The 21725-nt window shown below is 60.7% G+C and overlaps 2 protein-coding genes across 6 annotated transcripts; both read right to left on the reverse strand.

The window, feature by feature from the left end:
- Positions 1 to 5719: 5719 nt before the first annotated feature.
- On the reverse strand, positions 5720 to 8750 carry FAM174C (family with sequence similarity 174 member C). Its single transcript, XM_043465616.1, has 3 exons — positions 8328 to 8750; positions 6905 to 7021; positions 5720 to 6089 (listed from the first exon to the last, which is right to left on the reverse strand). Coding segments are annotated over exons 1-3 (390 nt in total). The 5' UTR covers positions 8600 to 8750; the 3' UTR covers positions 5720 to 6088.
- Positions 8751 to 9272: 522 nt separating this feature from the next.
- Positions 9273 to 14414, reverse strand: LOC122439966 (cold inducible RNA binding protein). Of its 5 annotated transcripts, none has more exons than XM_043465611.1 (9): positions 14260 to 14414; positions 13070 to 13178; positions 12878 to 12984; positions 12646 to 12784; positions 12488 to 12569; positions 12336 to 12403; positions 10687 to 10801; positions 9953 to 10086; positions 9273 to 9795 (listed from the first exon to the last, which is right to left on the reverse strand). In XM_043465611.1, exons 2-9 carry the CDS (start codon positions 13170 to 13172, stop codon positions 9419 to 9421), a joined length of 1125 nt encoding a protein of 374 aa, XP_043321546.1. In that variant the 5' UTR covers positions 13173 to 13178; positions 14260 to 14414; the 3' UTR covers positions 9273 to 9418. The 5 variants fall into 5 exon arrangements, with proteins under 5 accessions (XP_043321546.1, XP_043321545.1, XP_043321549.1 ...); XM_043465610.1 differs by having other exon boundaries at positions 9273 to 9798; XM_043465614.1 differs by lacking the exons at positions 9273 to 9795; positions 10687 to 10801 and having other exon boundaries at positions 9949 to 10086.
- Between the last annotated feature and the right edge of the window lie 7311 nt (positions 14415 to 21725).

Consider the following 21725-nt stretch of genomic DNA (forward strand, 5'->3'; position numbering starts at 1 on the left):
GTGGGGAAAAGTTGGTTGGGAGGAGGCTGACTGTGGGCCAGGAAACGGGGTCCTGTCCTTCATTTCGGCTCTTATCAGACTCTGAGTTCGTGAAGGTACACTGTCACCAAGTGCTGGCTGGAAAGTGTCAGCAGTGCCCAGCCAGGTTCTACCTCTCTGGACTTGTTTCTCTCTTCCAGGCCTGGCCTGGCGCAGAGTCTGGGAGCCTAGAGCTGAAAGGTCATGCGTGAGGGATTATCAGAACTCCTTGCAGAAAACTCATGGGAGAGGCCAGAGCTTCACCACAGTCAGGTGGGGAGGGTAAATGCATTTCGGATATGCTGTGGGCATGTGCCAGGTGTTCCTTGAGCATTCTCCTCCGGAACTTACCCCTTTTTGCTCAGGCTGCTACCTGGGAGGCCTTCCCCTTTCCTCCTGTTAAATTTCAGTTCTTCCTTCAAGGACTGTCCTCCCCATGTTTCAGCCCTCCTCACCCCCAGCCCCACCCGCAAGGTTGTCTGTCCTCTGCCTTCCAGGGAACTCTGCCCATCTGTTTGGGGTGTTCTGGCTTCTGGATCTTGTCCATTGACTGTAGTCTGCTGGAGTCTGAAGTCCCAGGCCTAGCCTAGAGGGCTCCACACAGAAAGGTAGGAACATGCCCCACCTCCCGCCCCTGGCAGTGGCTGGGGCAGGCCCAGAAGGCTGAAAGAGGACCAGAACTGGCCCAGGCTCACCTGGCAAGGCCGCCAAACAGTCTGTCTGGACCACTGGAGCCCAAGTCTGGGGCTCCAGCCACACAGGCCAGGCTTGGCCCAGGCTGGCTGGTCTGGCTCTCTGGGGAGTGATGGGGTGGCCACTCAGGGAGGCGTGGGGCCCAAGCCCAGGGACAGGGGCCATGAGCCCAGGGGGCCAGGCCTGGCTGCCAAAGGGGACCACCTGGAAGCTCTCGCTGCCCTGGGACAAGAGCCCCCTCCCACGTCATGAGACCTCATGGGTGGGGGGGGGGGGTCTTCTCTGTCACACCCAGCAGGACTTGGACCTGCAGGGGTGGGGGTGTTGGAAGGGCACAGCGGGCAAGGGGATGCCCTGGCTGAGGCTGGGATGGGTCGACTCATTTGCATGCAGGGGCCACCAAGGCGGGAGCCGCCGCCACTGCCGCTGCTGAGAGGATTTGAGCAGAAGCTCCGTTTTCCTTCTGTTCTCGTCTCTCTCTCAAGGTCAGAGCCCGAGCGGGGACAGGAACAAAGCGCACGTCCCCCATTCAACCTCCCTGCGCCCGCTGGCCGCTCCCGGAGGAGGGGGCCCGGGGAGGGGAGGGCAGGGCAGCTCCATGGCCTGGCCCCAGGCGAGGCGGGGATGGGGTCGCAGGCACAGCTGCCCAGCTGCCCTTGGGGACCCCTGCCTGGTGGGGACCACTGTGGGTGCCCAGGAGGCTCTGTCCCCTTCCAGAGTGCGTGGCCATTCTGGTCTCCAGATCAGCCATCAGGAGGTCAGCTGAGGTCAGGGGTCATGGAGTCAAGGGTCAGATGTCAGGCTCACTCCGGAGACAGGGGTCAGTCTTAGTTCAAGGCTCAGTTCAGGGACAGGGGTCACTGAGAGCTGACTGTCGGCCTCAGCTTCAGACCCAGGACAGGGTCTTTGATGGGGGTCTGTCCCTGTTCACAGTGGTCTGCTCTCCTAGGCTTGAAGGTCTGCCTCAGACTCTGGGAGGGTCTCAACTGAGCCAGGCCCAGACCTGCCCTTAGCCTGTGCCCATCAGCTCTGGTCCACCACCCACCGCCTACTGCCCAACAACTGACCAATCACCCACTACCCACTATTCCCGGCCCAGCACCCACTAGCCCTACCCAGTACCCACCCCTGCTCACCCACTGCCCACCACCCCCAGCACATCACCCACCCCCCATCACCCGCCCACTAATCCCAAGTCCAGTGCCCACCACCCAGCACCCATGACCTGTGGCACTCCAGCCCTTCGGCAGAATCGCCAGGGCTGGGGATCAGTGTCCAGGGCACCCTCAACCTTCAAAGGCTGCGGTGCCTTGGAGAAAGCTAAAAATATGTGGGGAGGAATTTCTCATTACAGAAAAAAGTGGACCAAATCCATCACCTGCTCTGATTCAAGAGTTTTTCAGGAGGCAGGAATGGGTTGCTGGGAGGGTGGGCGCCTTGGCAGGTCTGGGGCTCCACAGGCCCAGGTCAGAGTGGGGTGTGGTGTGTATCCCCACGGGCAGTGGGGAGCAGGCATCTGCTGGCATGTGGGAGAGGTCTCAAGGAGAGCTCCCCAGGCTGTTACTGAGAATAAACAAACACACCTGTCCCTTTCTCTTGCTGATCAATTAGAATTCCCACCCTTGTGTCCAGTGTCCAGTCAGGCCCTGGAACCTCGGCCCACATCTAACATCCCTGTAAACCCCCAACCAGGCCAGAGCCCAGCATACCAGGTGCCTCCCCTGCAATGTCCCTCCCTCCTCCTCCCCCCTCCCCACCTCCTTCCTACCCCCCCACCCCGTTCACCCTCCCAGTTGCAGGGCCCAGGACACAGCCCCCCTCCTCCCAGGGCCACCTGCCAGTCTGGGGACTAGACCACTGCTGTCCAAAAGAACTTCCCACAAGGATGGCCAAGTTTCAGATCTGCTGGGTCCAACACAGCCACCACCAGCAGCTCCATGTGGGTACTGGGCACAGAACATGTGACATCAGGATAAGGAGCAGGGTTTTAGACATCACTTACTTTCAGTGAAGGTACATCTAAACAGCTGGTCCACCGGCTGACACAGCTGTGGGCGGAGTCATGCCTCGGTGGGCGCCTGGACATGAAGGGCCGTCAGAAGGAGGGAGGTGGTGGCTCAGACAGCCCAGAGAGCAGGAGATGGGGGGCCCTGAGTCCCACCGGAAGAATGGGGGATCAGGGAAGAGGTCCCAGAACATCCAGAGGGCACAGCTCCCTTGCCTGCTGATCCCAGGTGAGCAGGAGGTGGCAGAGGAGCCGGCTCTCCAGGGAAGACGCCTGGCCTTGACCACTGCCTACCCACTTTCTGAGCCCAAGGTGTCCAGCCTCCCCCGCCCCCACCTGGCCCCATTCCCCAGATGGAGATAGGAAGTTGGGGGCGGGGTTTTTAGCGCACAGCGAGCCACCCAAGAGCCAGAGACTCCCACGTGGCCCCGGCAGGCCGAGGGGCTGGTTTGCCGCCTGTCCAGTGGGCACTCCCCAGGTAGCGAGTGGAGGGGACGAAAGTGGTGGAAGGGGCCTCGAGGGCGCAGGCCATGAGTCCGCGCATCCGCACCTGGCACGGGCTTGGGACCGGCTGCGAGCGACACCCCTGCACGAGTGTGGACTTGTGTCCTGTGTGCATCCCGCATGCGTGGCTGCCATGTCGCGTTTCCCCGTGGCTGTGTGTCACGTCTATGCCCGTGCGTGAGTGCACAAGGTGGAGGAAGGTGCTGGAAGGCCTCCAGATCCGGCACGCACACATACAGGCATGCATACACGCACACGTGTCCCTCCAGCCAGCCGGGCCCCAGGGCCTTTCATCTCGCGCTGACAGGCCCCTCTCCCGGCTTTTAGCCGCCGAGAACTTCCTGCTAATAGTGCATTAACCTTGGCGGGGGCTGCCAATTACTCAACACTAAGGCGGGGGGTGCGGGGGGAGGGGGGGGCGCGGGTGCGCGCGCTGACTGCGCTGACAGGCACAGGGGCCGGGTAGCGGGCGGGGCTCCCCGTCCCACCCGAGGGGGGCGGAGGGGGGCGGGCAGGAGGCGCAGGGCTGCGGGGGCACGCGGTGTGTTCCCGGCTCAGGATGGCAGAGCTCGGGGTCTCTCCTGACCTCATTAGAGTAATTAATGTGCCTTTTGAAGCTGGAGAAATTGCTCAGAGCTGTGGGAAAGGGGCGCAGATCACAGGGGGGGCGGGCCGTGGACGGTGTCTGCGTGCCTGTTAAAAGCGTGTCCCAGTGAGTCAGGCACAGAGAGAGCCCGAGTGACAGAGAGGGACAGACGGAAACGGAGGGGGGCCGAGGGAGAGGCAGTGCAGATGGTGAGAGACACCAATAGGGAGGTAAGCAAGGCTTCAGAATCAAATAAAGACAGAGACACAGAGACAAAAAAGCAGAGATGCGTGGAAAGATCCACAGGTGGAACAGATGGGGAGAGAGCAGCGGGGTTGTGTTGGGGGATGTCATCTCAGTGCCTCCCTGGGACTGTGGCCTCAGTTCCTCAGCCTTCCCTGGTTACTGGGGACCTGCTGGCCACTCTGTACAAGGTTCTGCCAAAGAATGGTAGTGGGCAGTCAGGGAGGACCTCCTGGAGGTGGCAGCAGTGCATCAGAAGGGGAAAAGGAATTGTGAGCAGCCTTGGGCATGATGGGAGATATTGCCAACAGAGAAGGAAGTCAACTGTGAGCCAACGCAAAGGACCCGGCTGGAGGTAGGGGGGACCAGCTGTGACAGAGATGGTGCTTCTTCAGGAATCCAGGCTCAGGCTGGGCGGGAAGGGTCAGCAGGTCTGAGGGAGACTGGCCAGTGGGGCTGATGAGGCTTGAGTGGGCAGCACGCTCAGACCACCCCATGGTGGACATGGCAGCAAGGTGGAGCTGAGGTGTGAGAAACAGGGCCCCAGCCGAGCCTATTTCCCCACCTGTACAAAGTTTGGCTCAGGCCACACCTGGGACTGTAGGCCAACAGGGTAGAGACTGTGCGGCACAAGGCTGCCACCTGGTGGCAGCTCCCTCTGATGACAGCTCCTTCTAACAACGTGGCCTCCATGCTTTCAGCCAGAGGCCTGAGGGTAACCTCAGGCTGGGCACAGAGCTACAGGCCAGCCACACTGGTCCTGCTTTCCACAACCACATTTATAGGGTGCAGGGGGGAGCAGGCCAGAGCCAGACTCTGCCTAGAAACAAGGCCCACAGAGGAACTCATCAAGCCCATCACAAGGGATGGGAACCAAGGTACTCCAGTGGGACTCAGATGACCAGTATGGGCCTCAGACGGTCAACATGGGGACTGAAACACCCCTATGGGGTCAGGTGCCAGGATGAATCCAAGATTATGAGGATGGGGACTGAGGTACCCCTAAGGGGTTCAGGTGCCCAGAATGGGGATCAGTTGCCCTGATGGGACTCAAGATGCCTGAAAGGGGTTTAAGTTCCAGATATGGGACTGAGGTGGCCAAGATGGGCACTGAGCCACACGCTGTGGAATTCAGGTGTCCCCGTGGGACTCGGGAGGCCAGAACAGAGGCCTGAGTGCCAGCACAGATTGCCTGGGATGGGGGATCAGGTTCACCAGTGATTTCACTGGAGGCTGAAATGAGGGCAGGGTGGGCACGGGGAGCCTCGGCTGGCTCCAGACCTGGATGCTGCAGCCTGGGGCTCTGTGAGAAATGACTCTGGAGTAGTAGTGTGTGGTGAAGCAGAGGACACCACCTTTGAGGGGCCCTGGGCTGAAGTCGGCCTGGAAGGGAAGCCCTTAAGCAGTTTGGTGGACAAATAGGAGTTCTCCTTTACTAAGCCTAGAGGTAACTAGTGGCAGGGTCTTCTTCCAGACAGGTGGGGGCAGGTCTCCCCCATCTCTATCCCTCCTTTGTGGGATTCCCCATGGGACCCTCTGAACAGCTAGGGATGATCCAGATGGTCACAGGTGGGAGAACTGAGGCTGACATGGACCCAGATCTGCTTGCCCCCTGCCCCACCCGTGAGCCAGGGCGCCGGGTCTGGCCCGCTGTGGAGCTGGGTACCAGCTACAAAAGCACTGCTGCCTTTATTGTCCCCGCCCCAGAGGAACCGTGCTCCCAGACAGGACACCCAGCCTGCCCGCCTTCTAGGCCTCAGCCTGGGGCTGCTGCATTCCCACCAGTGAGGGCGACTGATATAAGTCACATCATGGCCAGGGGCCTCAGAGTCCTGTGTGGGGCTGCAGGTGCCCCTCTGGCTTCCACCTGGTAACCTGGGCAGTCCTGTCTGCAGGGAGGGCTGAGTTGGCTTCCAGTGGGCCGGGAGGGCCCCACACACACTCTCTGGTCCAGGCAGGGTGTTCCAAGCACTGGGAGGGCCCCTGCCTTTCATCCTTCCCCCAGGGCCACTGGAAATGCTGCCTTCCCGAACCAAACATCTGGAAAGGAGGAGTAGAAGGTGGTGAGAAATGTGGGTGAGCCCACCCCACTTTGCCCCCACCCAGCTGTGTTTGAGGCTGAGTGCTGAGCCCTCTAACATCCCAGCCCCTGCCCCTAGCCTGCAGGCCTTGCTGACTCCCGACCTGGGGGGAAAGGCCGTAGGTGCCGTAGCCAGGAGATGCAGACACCAGAGGGATTCGTAGACCATACCCACGCCTCCCTCTGGGGGTAGGAAGGGGGCCAGAAAGTCAGAATCATCCTACGGTCTCCAAGCTTCTGGGCCTGAGCCTGCAACATGCTGGGGTTAAAGGGGCCATCAATCCCACTCAGGCAGTCGCTGGCCCTGAGCCCAAAGCCCCTGGGTCACCTCAGTTGTCAACCCACTCTCTTCTCTGCTCTCCCTGTGTCTGAGACACTCTTCCTAGGGCTGGGCGCTGGAGAGGCAGTCTCAGACCCATCCCGCAGCTTTGGTAGCACCTGGCAGGAATCCTCCATCTCTGACACTGATCTTGGCCTTCAGTGTCAGGCAAAGAGAAAGTGCTCACCTACTCCAACCATACAGCTAGTTCCCATGTTAAAGAAATGGGAAACTAAAAAAAAAAAAGAAATGGGAAACTGAAACTGTGAGACAGGGGCCTCAGATGAGGCCATGCAGCCTTTGACAGCAAAACAGTGCTCACTCCAGGCCCATCCCTGCTGCTGGGTGCTGACTATGCTGAGCACAGGCACAGGTGATCCACCTGACTCTCTTCCTGCTGATCCCACCCCCAATCCACCCAAGGAGCCCCTGAAAGTGTGTAGAGTGCTACCCTACCATCTCAGGTTCCTTGTCTCAAAGACTGTCTCCTCATCACTGTCCATCGAGGTCATCTCGGTGGGGTCCTCGGTGTTGGCCAGGAGCCCATATCTCCTCCTCTGTGGCTTTTTCAATCTGAAAGCAGGCCCAGGCTCACTCAGTGACTCTCTCACGACCTCTCCGTGAAGCTGCTGACCCCCTGTCCAGCTTCCCACCTTTCCCCATAATCCTCCTCTGCATGACTCCCAAAGCCTTGCAGTGTACCTTCCCGGCTTAATTGCACTTCTTCTCACAAAGGTCACAACGATCGTCAATTGCTCTTATATCAATAACAAAAGGTGGACATCTCCCTTGGCAGCCCCCCCCCCACCCCCGAGCTAGGACCCTTGGGGGGGGGGGGGCAGTTTCTCCCACTATACAGATAAGAAGACTGAGTCTCAGAGAAAGTATTAGGGTTTGCCAGAAACATCAAGTTAAGAGCTGTCTCAGACAGAAGCTCTGGCTCCTGACCACCGCCAGGGAAACCGCGAGGTCTCTATGAGGCCTCTATGATGGATACAGCGTGCAGTGACATGGAGACAAGCGTTGTGCACCCACAGCAGTGTTCGAGGAAGACAGAAAATGCCCGTTGAAAGCGCCTGAACATGGTCAGCTCTGTGGGACACAGGCTCTCTGGAGATCAACCCGAGAGGAAGCCAAATGCGGAGGTCAGGGGCCCGAGGAGGGGCCAAAGGGCCCGCACCAGGCAAGGGGTATGCCTCGGGAAAAGCAAAGTGAAAGAAAGTGAAGTCGCTTCAGTTGTGTCCGACTCTTTGCGACCCCATGGACTGCAGCCTGCCAGGCTCCTCCGTCCAAGGGATTCTCCAGGCCAGAATACTGGAGTGGGTTGCCTTTCCCTTCTCCAGGGGATTTTCCCAACCCAGGGATCGAACCCAGGTCTCCCGTATTGCAGGCGGGAAAAGCAAGAGGGTCCTCAACTCGGGGGAGCATGGGCAGAACCTAGACACCGATAATCATGTCCAGCCCTAGACTGAACAGGAGCAGCAAAGCGCCGGGGCAGGCTCCGGTCTGGCACCGGCCGGGCTGTGAGCATTAACTATAGGGAACGATGCGGCCAGCCCCGGCTCGCAGACGCAAATTGGAATGGTGGCCGCGACGCTCGTCGCCAGGCTGGCGGAGCCGCATAGTGTTCCGGAGACTCCCGGTGCCCTACGCAACCCACAACCTCTCGCCTCCGAGGCTCCCTCTGGAAAACTAGCAGCAGCAGCACCCAAACTTCAGAAAAAAAATAACAGCGCATCACGTGACTTTCTTACCGCACCACCCCCCTCCACCAGCCACGTGACGCTGGCGCACTGGGCTTCAGGCGCCTAAGCACGTGGGGCGCGAGCCCCGCGAGGATTGGCCGCGCCCGGGCGGCGGCGGCGTGCGCCTGACGCACCTGAATGCCCGGATGAGGAAGTAGAGCGCGGCCAGAACGATGAGGCCCGTGACCACGTAGAGAGAGCGCAGCAGTGGCGAGCCCGGCGAGCCCGGCGGCCGCGGATGTGTGTTGTTGTGCGGTGCAGCCGGCTGGCTCCCGTTCGTCACGACGGGCGGCGGCGGCAACGTGGCCTGTGGTGACGGGGTCGTGTCCTCGGCTCCGCAAAGCAGTGGCGGCAGCAAGAGCGCCGACAGCAGCAGGAGCAGCGGCGGCAGCAAGCGCGGCCCCATGGCCCGGCGGAAGCGCTAGTTGCGCCCCGCCCCCCTTTAGGCGCTGTCATTCAATGGCGTGGGGCAGTGTCAGCCAACGGGATTCAGGGGCGTGGCCTCGTAGCCGGAAATGCCAAGCCACTCCCCCGGCCGTTCACCTCACTTCACCTGGGCTCTTGTTTCCCCGCGTCCAGAGCCGGCCGGCTCCTCGCTCAGCCTGCTCCCGAGGGCTCGAAGCCTCAGTCCTGTCTCCCGACCGGAGCGTGAGCACCGCGGCCGCCCCGCACGCCACGTCGGGAGCGGGTTATTGGAAACACCTACCAGGGTCAGGGACTTTGATGCGGAGGCAGATGCGACGGGATCCGGCGGGCCTCCCTCCCAGGTGGGCCCTGGGAACATTTGCGTCCCCACTCAACTAGCCCTGGGCTACGATAACAGCTGCGCGGTGGCACACTGGGCCTGATCCTCCCGTGGAGGAGACATCCAGGCCCCGAACCTGCACATCCTGCTTTTGGGGGTGGGGGAGACCAGAAGAGACCAAACACATCCCGTGGGAGAAGCAGGGAGTTAAGCCAGTGACCTGGGCCTCACAGGGCCACACCCTGCTCGGAGTTAATACAACCAGCCCAGAGCCCGAGGCAGTGGAACCACGGCTCAAGCCTAAAGTTCTGCACCCCAAGACTGGGGCAGAAAGCAAGCAGCTTGGGAGCAAGGCCACCAGCCCCGTGGGCTGCAAAGATGAAGATGCCCAAGGTCACCACCAAGACCTCAGCCTGGGCTCTGGGAGAGATGCCTGCCCCCCCTGGGATGGGGGACCCAAGGGACCACCTCCTCCTCTGCTCAGTCTGGCCACACCCTCAGACCCTGAGAGAACAGTCCCAGGGGAACAGCCCAAGGCGGCAATGAGCTGTCAAGCTTGTCTTCCTGGTTTGATTCCAGCTCATGCCCAGAAGGAAGGCCGAAACAGGTTTTCTCCAGTGGACTCTCCACCACACCCCTTCCATCTGGACCACCCCTGCAGAATCGGTGTCCGCCCTCCACACCACGCCCCAAACGAGACTCAAGATTTGTGGGTGGACACACCATCCCTTTATTCAAACGTGACTTCCACGCTTTCTTGTCACATCGCGGGTGAGGACCGACCGCCTTGCCAGCACCACAGGCCTGTCCTCCTGGAGCACCTTGAACCCCGTGCCCCAACCTTGCCAGTAAAACATCTGCTGAAAAGATAGGAGGGATTGGGGGGAGCACAAGGGCCACTCCAGCAGGAGGCGAAGACACTGTCCCCAATGGATCAAGGTGCCGGGAGGGGAGAACCCACTGCAAGGGCCTGGGCCAAAGGGCCACATGCCTCCCGCCCCAGGAAGCACTTACAGGCGACGGGCTGCGAGGGCAGGCATCCGTGCCTCTGGCTCGATCCTGGGTAGAGTCCCTCCTGGGACAGGAACCCCAGGTCAACACTGTTCTCAGGCCACACTTCCTCCGGGTCACACTGACTTCCATTCAACCTGCCAAAGCAAACGAGTGTTAGCCCTTACCCCCTGGCAGAGCTGAGCTCCCCTCCCTGCTTCCCCCAGAACAATCCACAGCTCCTGGGAGGGTCTCAAGCTAGTCATCGGGGCCAACCTGAGGCCCCGCCATGAGCAGGCCTGAGCCTTTCAGATGGGTCAGGCTACCTTCCACTCTTAAGCAGAGCCAGCCACCCACTTGGGACGGAGCTGCTTAGAAAACAGCACAAGCTCTGGGAAAAATGTCATGGCAGCAGCAGACACCGTAGAGAACTAGTTAGGAGTGTGACTTAAAGAGGTCTGGAAAAGACAGTCAATTGATGAACAAAAAATTCCAAAAGGCAGGGCGTTTGGTGGTCTCCAATCCTACTATCGGGTGGAACCTACCGGTGAAGCTCAACTGCCCAGGCTGCTCGCCTGGCTGCAGGTGGGGAAGGGCAAATGGCTGGGGCCTGCCTTTGGTTCCACCTTGTATTTTAAAAAAAAAAGGAAAAAAAATAGAAAAGCAAAAAAGTCAAAGGAACATTCCCCGGGTAATATGGCTTTCCTTTCATATGAGCGCCCGAGAGAGGAGGAATGCGGACGAGCAAAAGGAGTTACCTCGGTGACAGGACTATCTCCACATATGAGCTAGCCCAGGGAGCGGCTTGCGTCTCAGAGGGTTCTGTTGGGCGCACAACACTTCTGTCCTCCGAGGGGCTGCAGCTTCCATAGGCTAGCAGAGAATGCTCAGAACTTGTAAAGCAACAGCAGAGCTAGCTAATGAGCCAGTCAGTCTGTGGTCACCCAGGGACACTGTCTGCATCCGCTCGCTCTCTGGCCTGATTCTAGATTAAGGGGCTCAGGGTCAGCGTTGGGCGCCCCCATGTCCACTGTCCCTGCTAGGCTGCCCGCCCATCGAGCCCTCCAGCTGCCATGGCCAGAAGAATCCCGGGGCTGCCCTGCAGTCCGAGAGCCCACTCCCGTCACCCACCTGCTCGCCTAACTGGGTGGGGGCAGTCGGCGGTCACAGGGGCCCAGCCAGCGTCACTGGCTCTACCTTCCTCCTCTAGCTCTGGGAGCTGCAGGTAGGATGGCAGCCCTAGTCCTCTAGCTGCCCGCTCTGCTCTACTCTGCCTGCTTCAAGCTGGCAGCAGGACGCGTGTGGTGCGATCAAAGGGAGATGCTCAGAGCGAGGTTCATTCAGACAGTCTTTTAATCAGCTTCGTGAAGCCAAAGAAAACGGCATACAAGGATTCCTCAACCACTTCAAATACAACAGTGATGGCATATGTGTATGACTTCCAGTAAAAAAGGACAATATAAACACACATTGTCAAGAACCTCTTGGGGACTGTGGGTCGCCCAGGACAGGCGGGCAGCCCGGGCACCTCCACTGCCTCCTGCACGGTCTGACCACGCTACACTCAGAAATGTTACACCAAGTTGGAAAAAAGCCACAGCTTGCTCAGCTTCCGACAAAGAGAGCGGATCCAGAGTTCGTTCAACCTCAAAAAGGAGCAACCTCACGGGGTTGACCCCACTGAAAAGAAACGAAAATGGCAACACAACCAAAAACAAAAACAAAACCCTCACAACCCCCAGTTATTTTCTAAAAAATCTCTTGGCTAGTGGTAAAAAGGTTAAAAGTAAAACTGGAAGTGCTTTTCAAAATGATTTAAAAACCCTTAAAAACAATGCACTTCCTTAAAAAGCAAAGGGCAGCAGTGAGGCCATCTGGGGGTCAGAAGCAGTCAGGCTGTGTTTGACAAGATCAGAACCAACAAAACTACAGAAGTGGGCACAAGGAGGCGTGGTCACTACACACTAACGATGCAGCGGCGCTCCCCAAATCCTTAAACACACAGCCATTGGAAGGACGATCTCGAGCAGGAAGGATTTTTACTCGTTGTGTGTAGCTGAGAACAAGAAGCAGGCACAGTGTAAAGGCGCGGAAGCAGACGGCAAGAGGCAGCAGTCCACGCCTGGCCCGGCCCTGGGGGCCCAGCCCTGCAGCCTCAGGAGCAACCAACCCCCCCACAGCCGAGGGTGGCGGTGGCCCACACGCACGGATGCTGCCTGCCCACTCTGCTCAGAGGCCCTGGATCTCCCTTTTCTCCTTGGTCAGTAGAAGTGGCTGCTGGCACCAAGACCCGAGAGGGCAGTCTTGTCCCTTACAGGGTCAGCAGAGTAACCAGCTCTGATCGAGACTGGCAGAGCGCACCGAGGCGCACTGAGCTCCCACCACCAGCCCTTGGAGTGCCACTTACCATAACTGTCGTAGCTATCTCTGTAGGACCCGCCAGAGCTCCGGTCGTACCCGCCACCCTGACTCCGGCTGCAAGGAGGACAAAGATGGGCATGGAGGGCACCTCAGGGGGTTTCCACCAGCCCCCACCCTCTGCAGGACCGCTGCCCCCACCTGCTGTAGTAGTCTCTGGAGCTTCCATAGCCCCCACTCCTGGACTCGAACCTGCTCCCCCCATAGCCGCGGTCCCCACCTCCTACAGAGGGCACAGAAGGAAAAGTGTCAGCTCCTGCAGCAATGCCCCCCACCTCATCCCCGCAGGTGGCACTCACCTCTGGAGAAACCACGGCCCCGGCCCCGGCCCCCGCGGAAGAAGCCCCGGCCTCCAGCAGAGCCACCTCGGTATCCACGGGATCGGTTATCAGATGACTTGCCTGCCTGGTCCACCCGGATCTGCCGCCCATCCACAGACTGGAGACCAAGAGTGAACACAGTAAGCCTCTACACCTCCCGCCCTAGGTCTGCAGCCCAGACCCTCCGGACCCCAAAGTGGCCACCCCTCACCTTCCCATTCATAGCCATCATGGCGTCCTTGGCATCGTCGATGTTTTCAAAGGTGACAAACCCAAAGCCCCTGGATCGCTGGGTCTCCCTGTCTTTCACGACCACCACTGTGCAGTAGAGAGGTCTGAGGTCAGGACCCCGCCCTCCCTGTGTGCAGCCCTGCTCAGCCACCTCCTCTGGCACCAGTCTCACCTTCAGAGATCTGTCCGTACTTTGAGAAGACCTGCTCCAGTGACTGCTCATTGGTGTCAAAACTCAGCCCTCCGACGAAAAGCTTGCCCTCATCTGATGCCATGGTGGCCTGAGGAAAACACCATTGAAATACTCTTAGGTCCTGCAGGGGCTTCCAAACTCACCCCTCCCTATTTTACTTTAAACAAGAAACATATGCTCATGGGGGAAACCGTGAGAAATTATTTAGCTGCCCTTTAACTGTCCCAAGCCAACACCCAGTACTTCATCTCAAACAAGCCCTTAATTCCTTTATCACTTCGGGCCCTTTGCCTCTACTCTGAGCGTGGGCCAAGTCCACCCCTCTCAGCCAATACTCGGAGCTCCGAGAGCTGGGTCCACACCGCGGTTCTGCCGCGCTCGTCAGTGCTACTTGACCATGGGGCCCCCAAACTCCAGCCTGGTGACACCCTCACAGGAGGTTTAACACTGGACCCTTAAAGAGGGCATCGACCACCATTGCCATGGGCTGAGTGCACCTTGGCTTCCGCACTTTGCAAACACCGGAGGACTAAGTCCTAACCAGACCATCATGGCAAAGTGCTTGGTCCACTGGATGGTACTGTGCAGGGAGTGGCGGGGGAGCTGGAGCGGGGGCGGGGGGCGTCTGCGCTGGGATGCCAACGCAGGGCGGGATTGTGGGGCGGTGCTTAGATTGACCCTTTATGGGACACAGGCTTCCGCCAAGGAGCCAGAAACAGGCCAGAAGGCGACCTGCAGCCGCGAAACTAGGACCCAAACTTAAGCCGTGGGTGGCAACGGTGCTGTGTTGCCCTCGCAGAAAGCCAATAGGAAAGCGGGGAGGAGCCCTGGCCCGGCCACGCCCAGCATGCGCATGCGCCCCCGCGCGCGTCCTGCGCCACTCCATCCGGGCATTGGCGCTCCCGCCATTTCAATAGGCGCTGTCTCGCGCTCGCGGCCGCCATTTTACGGAGATGTCACGCTCGCGGCAGGCCTGGCCCACAGGGAATGCCGTCCGGCCACGGCTCTACCCGGTCTACGCTGCCCCTCGCCGCTGGCGGGGCGGACTCCACCCCGTGCCCGCCCTGGCACCGCCCCCGCCCAAGGGCGTGCCGCCACCGCCCCGCCCAGCTAGCCGCAGGCCGCCCGCCGCCCCGGGCCCGTGGAGCCGGTGCCACCAGGGCCCTCACCACTGAGTTGGGCAGGTCCCTGGCGCAGGCGGGAAGACAGGACAGCAAAACGACTCGAGCCTCCTAACGCGCGAGTGAGGAGGGGGGCGCTGTGCGCCTGGCCTTATATAGTTCGCCGCCAGGCCCCGCCCCTGAGCTATCCTCCCCGCGCTGCGCCGGCCAATCCCAGGCCCTGGAGACCGTGGCTGTGCCTCATATTCATGAGCTGGGGGGCCGGGCCTGTAGCGGTCCCGCCCCCTCCCGCGCGTGGGCGCTGGGCACAGGGACGCGCGGGGTCCGCAGTCCCCAGCCAGTGAGTGGGGGGCGGGGCAGGTTCGCGGCGGGGCGGAGCGGACCTACTTCCGCATGCCAGCCCCCTGGCCTGTGGCGGAGAACAAAGGGGCTCTGGCGGATGCTGCCAGAGCATCTCCTGGGAACCTTCTGGGGGTGCCTGAAACCCCCAGTTTTGCGGTGCTCCAGCAATTACCGACTAACCAACCTCACTTAGGTACCCAGAACCACCCGAGATACAGTTCTCAGACACCCGAACCTTCATCTGAACCCCAGCATTAGTCCTTATAAATTTGCCAACCTAACAGACAACCCAGAACTCCTAGAACCTCAACTCTCCTGAATACACCACTTCATGTGGTCAGTCCCAAAGCCCGCCCAAACCCTAACACTGAGACAACTCCATTTATGTGGACCCCAGTATTCTCCACGATCCGAATTTTTCCTGCTTTCCAACTTTGTTTCCTTACAAATTCCAGACTGCATCCACACCTAATTCCCACCCCAATCCTGACTTCACCAGGTCTGGTAGGTGGCACCCACACCCCACAGTCAGCCGGCCAGACATTTTTGTGCATCCCAGGCTCTAGATTGCAGACTGACCTTGACTTGGGCTCTCAAACCCACAGAGCTGGGCTCTGTGCCCAGCCCTGGAGTCTCCACTGCACCCCAACATTCAGCTCAGCCCCCAACTTCACTGTGTGCTCCAGCTCCTTCCCTTCTCCTCAAAGCACACTGTTTTGCACACCTAGAACCCACTCACCGCCCATGCCAGGGGCGTGCCACTTGGCTCCTCCCCATGAAACTTTTTCCTGTCTGGGAGTCCCAACACCTCTGCTACTGCAGAAATATTCACCCCCAAGGCTGTTCCCAGTTTCTCCTCTTGTCACCCCTTTCCCCCTGCCCAGGCCTTGCCTCATACTACCTTCTGTGGCCCTGAACCCTTCCATGGGGTGCAAGAAGCTAGTGCAGACCTCTGCCTCCCCAGACCAGAGGGCCAAGGTAATACTCCTGCTCCAGACGGTCTTCAAAGGCAGATATTTTGCTAAAAGTTAGAGGGATTTGAGGGACTTCCCTGCTGGTCCAGTGGCTAGGACTCCCCACTTCTTATGCAAGGGTGCAGGTTCAATCCCTGGTCTGAGAACTAGGATCCCATATGCCCCAAATTGAGGTTTAAAAAAAGAAAAATTAAGAGAGAATCCGAGAAGAAAGGCCTCACACACATACCAGGCAAGCTCCAGGCCTCTCCAAGCCCCACACTCGATCCCACACTCGGGTGGGTCTAGCTGACACAGTAGGCACGGGGGTATGGACACTGTCTCCTGTGACAAGGTCGCTGGGACCCCTCCCAGCTTCAGGCAGTAGTTCATGACTCCTGGCAGCCATCTCTCTGCACCTCGTCCCCCACACCACAGCCCCCACCATACAACTCTGTCAGCAGCAGCAGGAGCTGCTGCGTCAGCCACTCACGCAGGGCGGTTATTAAAAGGAGCAGAGGGACTCATCGCTCAGCTCCCCCTCCCGCGGCGCCCATGGTGGAGCCCGAGGGCCGGGCATGCACAGCCAGAGAGTAATCCCCACTCCACCGGCGTTCTGATCTGCTCCCCCAGCAAAGTCAGGTCGGTGGCTCCTGGCCCCAGCCCAGGCAACGGGGGCCCCGGAGTCACAGGGGACCCTCATCACTCTTTGCCCCCCGCCCCCACTGTTCTGTGGTTCCTAATCTGCCTTCTCCTGGTTTTATGAAGTACCTTGGTTCATTCATTTTTCCACCAGCAGTTATTCAGCGTGTACTTACTACAAGGCTGTTGCTTGGTACAGGGCTGAGTAAGTACCCACGACTGTCCTGGGTTCCCATCGCAGTGTGGACCTATACCTGTGGATACCTGTCCTCAGGTGCGCCTGCCCCGGGCACAGTGTGGGAAGTGTGCGCTTGCGTCTCAGGTGTGGTACCTGTATCCGTACCTGGCTGCCGGCGTGTCCCTGTGACTCAGTGTGTAACGAGGACTGTTTGTCCCCGTGAGCGGCGGGGTGGGGAGGGTGGTCGCAGGGGGCTGGGACCACCTTGCTCCCTGCCTCGGCCCTGCTCCACGTTCTCCCCGAGGACACAAGGGGGCGCTGCGGCCTCGTTGTCAGCCTGGCCAGGGGCTCCCGGACCCGCCTCGCGGTCCAGCCGACTGCCACGAGCATTGGCGTGGGAGGGGTTTCCCGTCCCGCCCTCAGGCCTCCCCCCCCCCCACCCACTCCTCCGCCAGAGCGCTTGGGGAGGTCGGGGAGAGGGGGCTTAAAATAGCCTTGGGAGGGGGCGAAGCTGCTATTCGCGGCCGCGATGCGCGGCTTGCCGCCTGCCCGGCTGGACGCGGATTAGGCCGAAGGTCTACTTCTGGGCACTCACAAGACGCCCCTCCACAGGCGCCCGCCCGAAGACCACCCCACTTCCTCGGGGCAGGACACCTCACCCACTCGCGTTGCCACGGAGGCGGGGGGGGTGGCCGCTGCGCTCCCGCACCGAACCCCCAGGCCTCCCCGCTGGGCCCGGCCCGCCGGACGCCGGGTCCTCCCCCGACCCCGGCTAATGACCGGGCGGGAGGCGGTAATGAGCGTCTGGGCTCGGGTCGGGCGTGGCCGGGATGAAAGGCGCGTGGAGGGGGAGAGACCCCGGGGCCGAGTAATTACCGCCCCCTCCCGGCGACCAGGCGAGGGCCGGGCCGGTGCACCTGGCGGCCGCTCGGCGGGGGCGCGGAAGTGAGACCGTCCAGGCAGAAACTCCAGCCCGCCAGCCTGGCCCAGATCCCCGGGGCCAAGAGCCAGGGAGGGAGAAGTGGGGACTGGATGTATGTGTATGTTGCCAGGTGTGGTGCACATGTGTGCCTCTGGGCAGGGGACCCGTGGGTGCAGAGATGGAGAAACAGGATCTGAGGACCATGCCTGTGTGAGCATGAAAGTGGCGCTGTGTGCACGTGCACATGGGTGTGGAAGTGTGTGCACAGAACTCACGTGTATGTGTATGTGCAAAGTGGCATGGAGGTGTGTGCATGCGTGTGCACACATGGAAACATGTTTGCATGGTCATTTTCTATGTGCAAGAACAGAGGGGTTGTGCACAGACCCCAAAATATGTGCAAAACCAGGATGTGGAATCAGCCCAGAAGGGCTTGGTGTTCGTGACTCAGGGGACCAGAACTCCCAGATCATATGTGCTCATGGCTGGTGGCATGTTGTGACTCATGACCCTGGGGTGGGCACATGCCTTGTGCTGTGTCAGCAGCAACCAGGGCCTCTAGGGCAGAGGAGGGTGACAGGAAGGAGGCCAGAAGCCCGGAAGAAGAGGTTAACTACCCCCATTTTCCACCTGCATGTGTAGGGGGCACATGTGAGATCCCTAGGAAGCCCAGGTGTCTGCCCACAGTGAGTACAGAAGAGTTAGCTGACTGCAGCCTGGCTTCTGCTTCCCTCCTGTTCCTAGGAGGGGGCTTCCTGGTGGAGGGGGTCATGGCGGGCACCTGGGTGGAGCTCCCTGTGACTCATGGCCCAGGAATGTGATGGCTGTCTCTCTTCTGCTCCTGCCCGGGTCCCTCATCTCAGGAATACAACAGTCAGGCAGCTCCTGGACCATGCTAGTGACTGCAACCCCCACCAACTGCAGGCAGACTGTGAAGGGACCCAGGAGACACCTGGAGGCCCACACCAATACATGCATTCACGCATGAGACATATCAAGTGTGTGTGAAATGCAGGCCCAGTGCAGCCACTGCATGCTCATGGAAACCCCAAAGCTTCCCTGGGTAGGGGTGCTAGGGAGGCAATACCTCCTGGGTTTCTGAGACTGGGGCAGGGCTGTGTAGTCCACAGCCCCACTGCAGAGGCAGGAGGAGCTGTCCCACTGAAGCCTGGTCGACTCCCTTGACCTTGGCCCTATATACAGGCTCACTGCAGACCCATGGAGGGGCCAAAGGACCCCTGACTGGGGCTGTAGTTTCCATGGCAACATTGGGAGTGGCAAGCATGGAGAGAGCCCGCCCTCCTGGGGCAGCTGCCAAGGGCTCAGGAAAGACACCTCTGTGACCTGTGTGTCCAGGCAGACATACATAGCAGCCTCCACATCCCTGCCCCCACACCCAAGCTGGCAGACACAGGTACCCACGGGACTTGTCCTGCCCGCTGCCCATCCCCGTCCCTCCTTCAAGGGTCAGGGACTGCCTGGGTGCCCAGCTGTGAGGGCAGGCAGCGTCTGGGCTTCTGTTTGAGCCTGGGTGCCGCAGCTGAGAATGGGTGCAACAGCAACACTTCCCTGGGTCAGCAAGGATCATAGCGAGGCAACCAGGGCTCACCCTGGAGTGGCTCCTAGGGCCGTTTTTCTCTTCTTCCTCTGGGTCTTAGGCCGCTCAGGGGATGGTCTGCCGTGCAGGAGGAAGCCCCACTTTTTCTGATGGTGCACCTACGCTCCTGCACCTGCCCACCCCAGTGGCCGCTTTGCTTGGCTGGGCCTGCAGGAGGAAGGGTGCGTAGGCAGTGTCTGTGGCTGGGGCGCCCCGGGTTTGGGTGCCGCCTCCGCTGAGCAGCGTCTCTGAGGGTCTGAGTTTGGGCTGCCTGATGTGACCTTCAATGCTGTGGTTTTTGTCAGGGAGGTCTTGGCCCTGGGTGAGAGCAGGTTCTGAGGGTCACACAGTTGACTGAGGTTGTGGTACCCATAAGTGAAGGTTGGGGTAGGTTTGTGACTGTGGGGGGCGTTGTGTATGGGGGTCCCTGTGCTGCAGGCGAGATAAGCCTCTCTCGTGGACTGCAGAGCGGGTGCAGCGCGCGTGTGGGACAGGGAGGCGGGTTGGTCTGGGTCTGGTGGCAGTAAGGGGCCCTGCGTGGGCGTCCGGGGTTGGGCTGATTCTCTGCGAGGCCCGTGGGTAGCGTTCGGGGTGTGGGCCGTGCACAGGGCAGATGTAGCCAGCCGTCTCCGGCCGCCTCAGCCTGCGGGCGCGCGACCTCCTTCTCCCGACCTCGTGGGGCCGGCCCAGCCCACATTCCAGAGGAGTTAGGGGGTGCCCTCTCCAGCCCCCGCCGGCTCCCGACCTCTCTGACTCCAGCTCAAGCCTTCCCGCAGCATCTCGGGAACCCACCACTGCAGCAGCTGGCTCCAGGGAGGGGCGGCGAGGCGGGGGCGGAGGCTGGAATGTACGCCGGGGTTGAGGGAGGGGGCCCCCAAGAGGGGGCGGAAGCGGGGGAGAGGTCGGGAGGAGGAGCCGGTGAGGCCGAGAATGGACGAAAATAGAGGGAGACCGCCGAGAGAGATGGAGACTCCGACAGAAACACAGACAGACCCAGAAACCAAGAAAGGCGGAAAGAAAGGGAAACAGGAAGACACAGGAAAGGAGAACTCAAAGGGAGGAGGGGGAAGGGCACACGTGGGTGAGGGGAACCGAGGCAGCAGGCCAGGGCTGGGAGAGGATCCCGTCGGGAAAGGGCCCCAGGTGACAGCGGCCCCGCCCCCACTTGCGAGCTGGGCGGCTCACCTGTCCCAAGTGACACCGGAGGCTCCTTGTCCTCTGCCCGGCCCGGTGGGGGCGGCCGTGGGTGGGGCTGGAGGGGAGACTCCTGAATTGAGCCCTAGCACCCTTGGCTGTAGCTTGGCAACTCCCATTCCCAAGGCGTCTGGAGAGGAGGGCGTTCCCGCCAGGCCTGGGCGAGGGTGGCTGTGCTGGGGCACACGCCCGGTGCTGGGGGTGCTGGCGCGCCCCAGCAGGGCACCACTCACCCTCACCTCCCCAGGGACCTGGCTTCTCTCAGCGTTCCTCCCAAGCCACCCCAATGCCGCGTCCTTTGGCATTTCAAAACCGTGCAGCTAGCCCCAATTACCCATTTGGCCGCCCCGCAGGGGACTCGGGCCTTGTCAGGCCTTGAACAAAAAGACGTGACCCCAGTGACCTTCTCTTTCTCGCCCACAGCTGCCTCATCACCCCAGAAGCACGGCCCATCTGTGAGCCAGCACCTGGATCCAGGCCTCTGTCTGGACTCCACACCTTGGCAGCCACACCTGTCCACACCTCCAGTGCCAACCCCCATCTAAGTGTTGGGGCTGTCAGCCCCAGCTAGCCCCAGGGGTAACCTCGGACCAGAGGTTTTGGCTCACATCCTCCCCACCTGGCAAAGGCCACCTTGTTCATTACTGATCGCTGCCTTCTCTGAGTGGACTACTGGTTACAGCAAAACTGAGGCATAGCCAGGCAGAGATGAGGTCTTCCTGCCGCTAAGACCCTTCCTGGGTCCCCAACCTCCGAACTCCCTGCAGCCCCCTTGCCAGACATCTCACTGTGAACCAGAGGCCCCCTTCAGACAATGCCTCATCTGTCCCTTCCCAGGCTTGTCTAAGCAGAGCCCCAGACCAGACATCTCCTGGGATGTTCCGGCCTCTGCTCCCTCCACCTGCTCCTCCTCCTTGGGGTCCCCATCTCATCGCCCCCAAGCAAGATTTGAGGAATCATTCCTGTCGGGTCTTTGCCGTCGCCTTTTGTTTTAGGTCCCCCAAACTGACTTTCAGATGTCTCCCAAATGCACCCGCATTCACGTCTTCAGACATCTGCGCACGCCGTGCCCCCAACATGGGGCACCATTTCCCTCTTCCTGTAATTGGCAAACTCCTATTCTTTTGGGAAAGCCTTAGCCCAACTGCCCTTCTCCCGCTTCCCGCCCTGCGCTCCCCTAGCCAGGAGCTCGCGCACACAGGGTCGGGGGAAGAGACAACAGACAATGGCCGGGCTTGAAAGGCGGGTGCACGCGATCGCGCCCGTGCGGGGGTCCACGTGCGGCACCCTCAGGTACGCCCCCTCTTCCATCTCAGAGCTGCAGCGGTCGTCAGACCCCTTGGCGCTCCTCCCGCCCCCAAATTGCGGACGTGCGGCCAGAGGGAAAAGGAGGAGGGGGGGGGGGGCACACGCCCCCGCGCCGCGCCTGCGCACTCGGCCTGGCCACGCCGCAGTCCCGCCTCCGGCAGCAATCCCGCGCGGCTATTGGGGCGAGCAGAGCAGCGATCGAGGTCGCCGCCAATGAGGCGTCCCAAGAGTAGGCGGGGCCTGAGCCTTTCAACGCTAGGACGGGGGCGGGCGGGGCACCCGCCCCACAGTGACGTCAGGCCCGGTTCGCGGCGCGTTGCCATGGAAGCCGCGTTTCCAGCCCTGCGGGCTTCCGGGGGCCGCCCCCTCCCATTCAAC

This window comes from Cervus canadensis, chromosome 4 (genome assembly GCF_019320065.1).
Source record: "Cervus canadensis isolate Bull #8, Minnesota chromosome 4, ASM1932006v1, whole genome shotgun sequence".
In the NCBI taxonomy this organism is placed as follows: domain Eukaryota; kingdom Metazoa; phylum Chordata; class Mammalia; order Artiodactyla; family Cervidae; genus Cervus; species Cervus canadensis.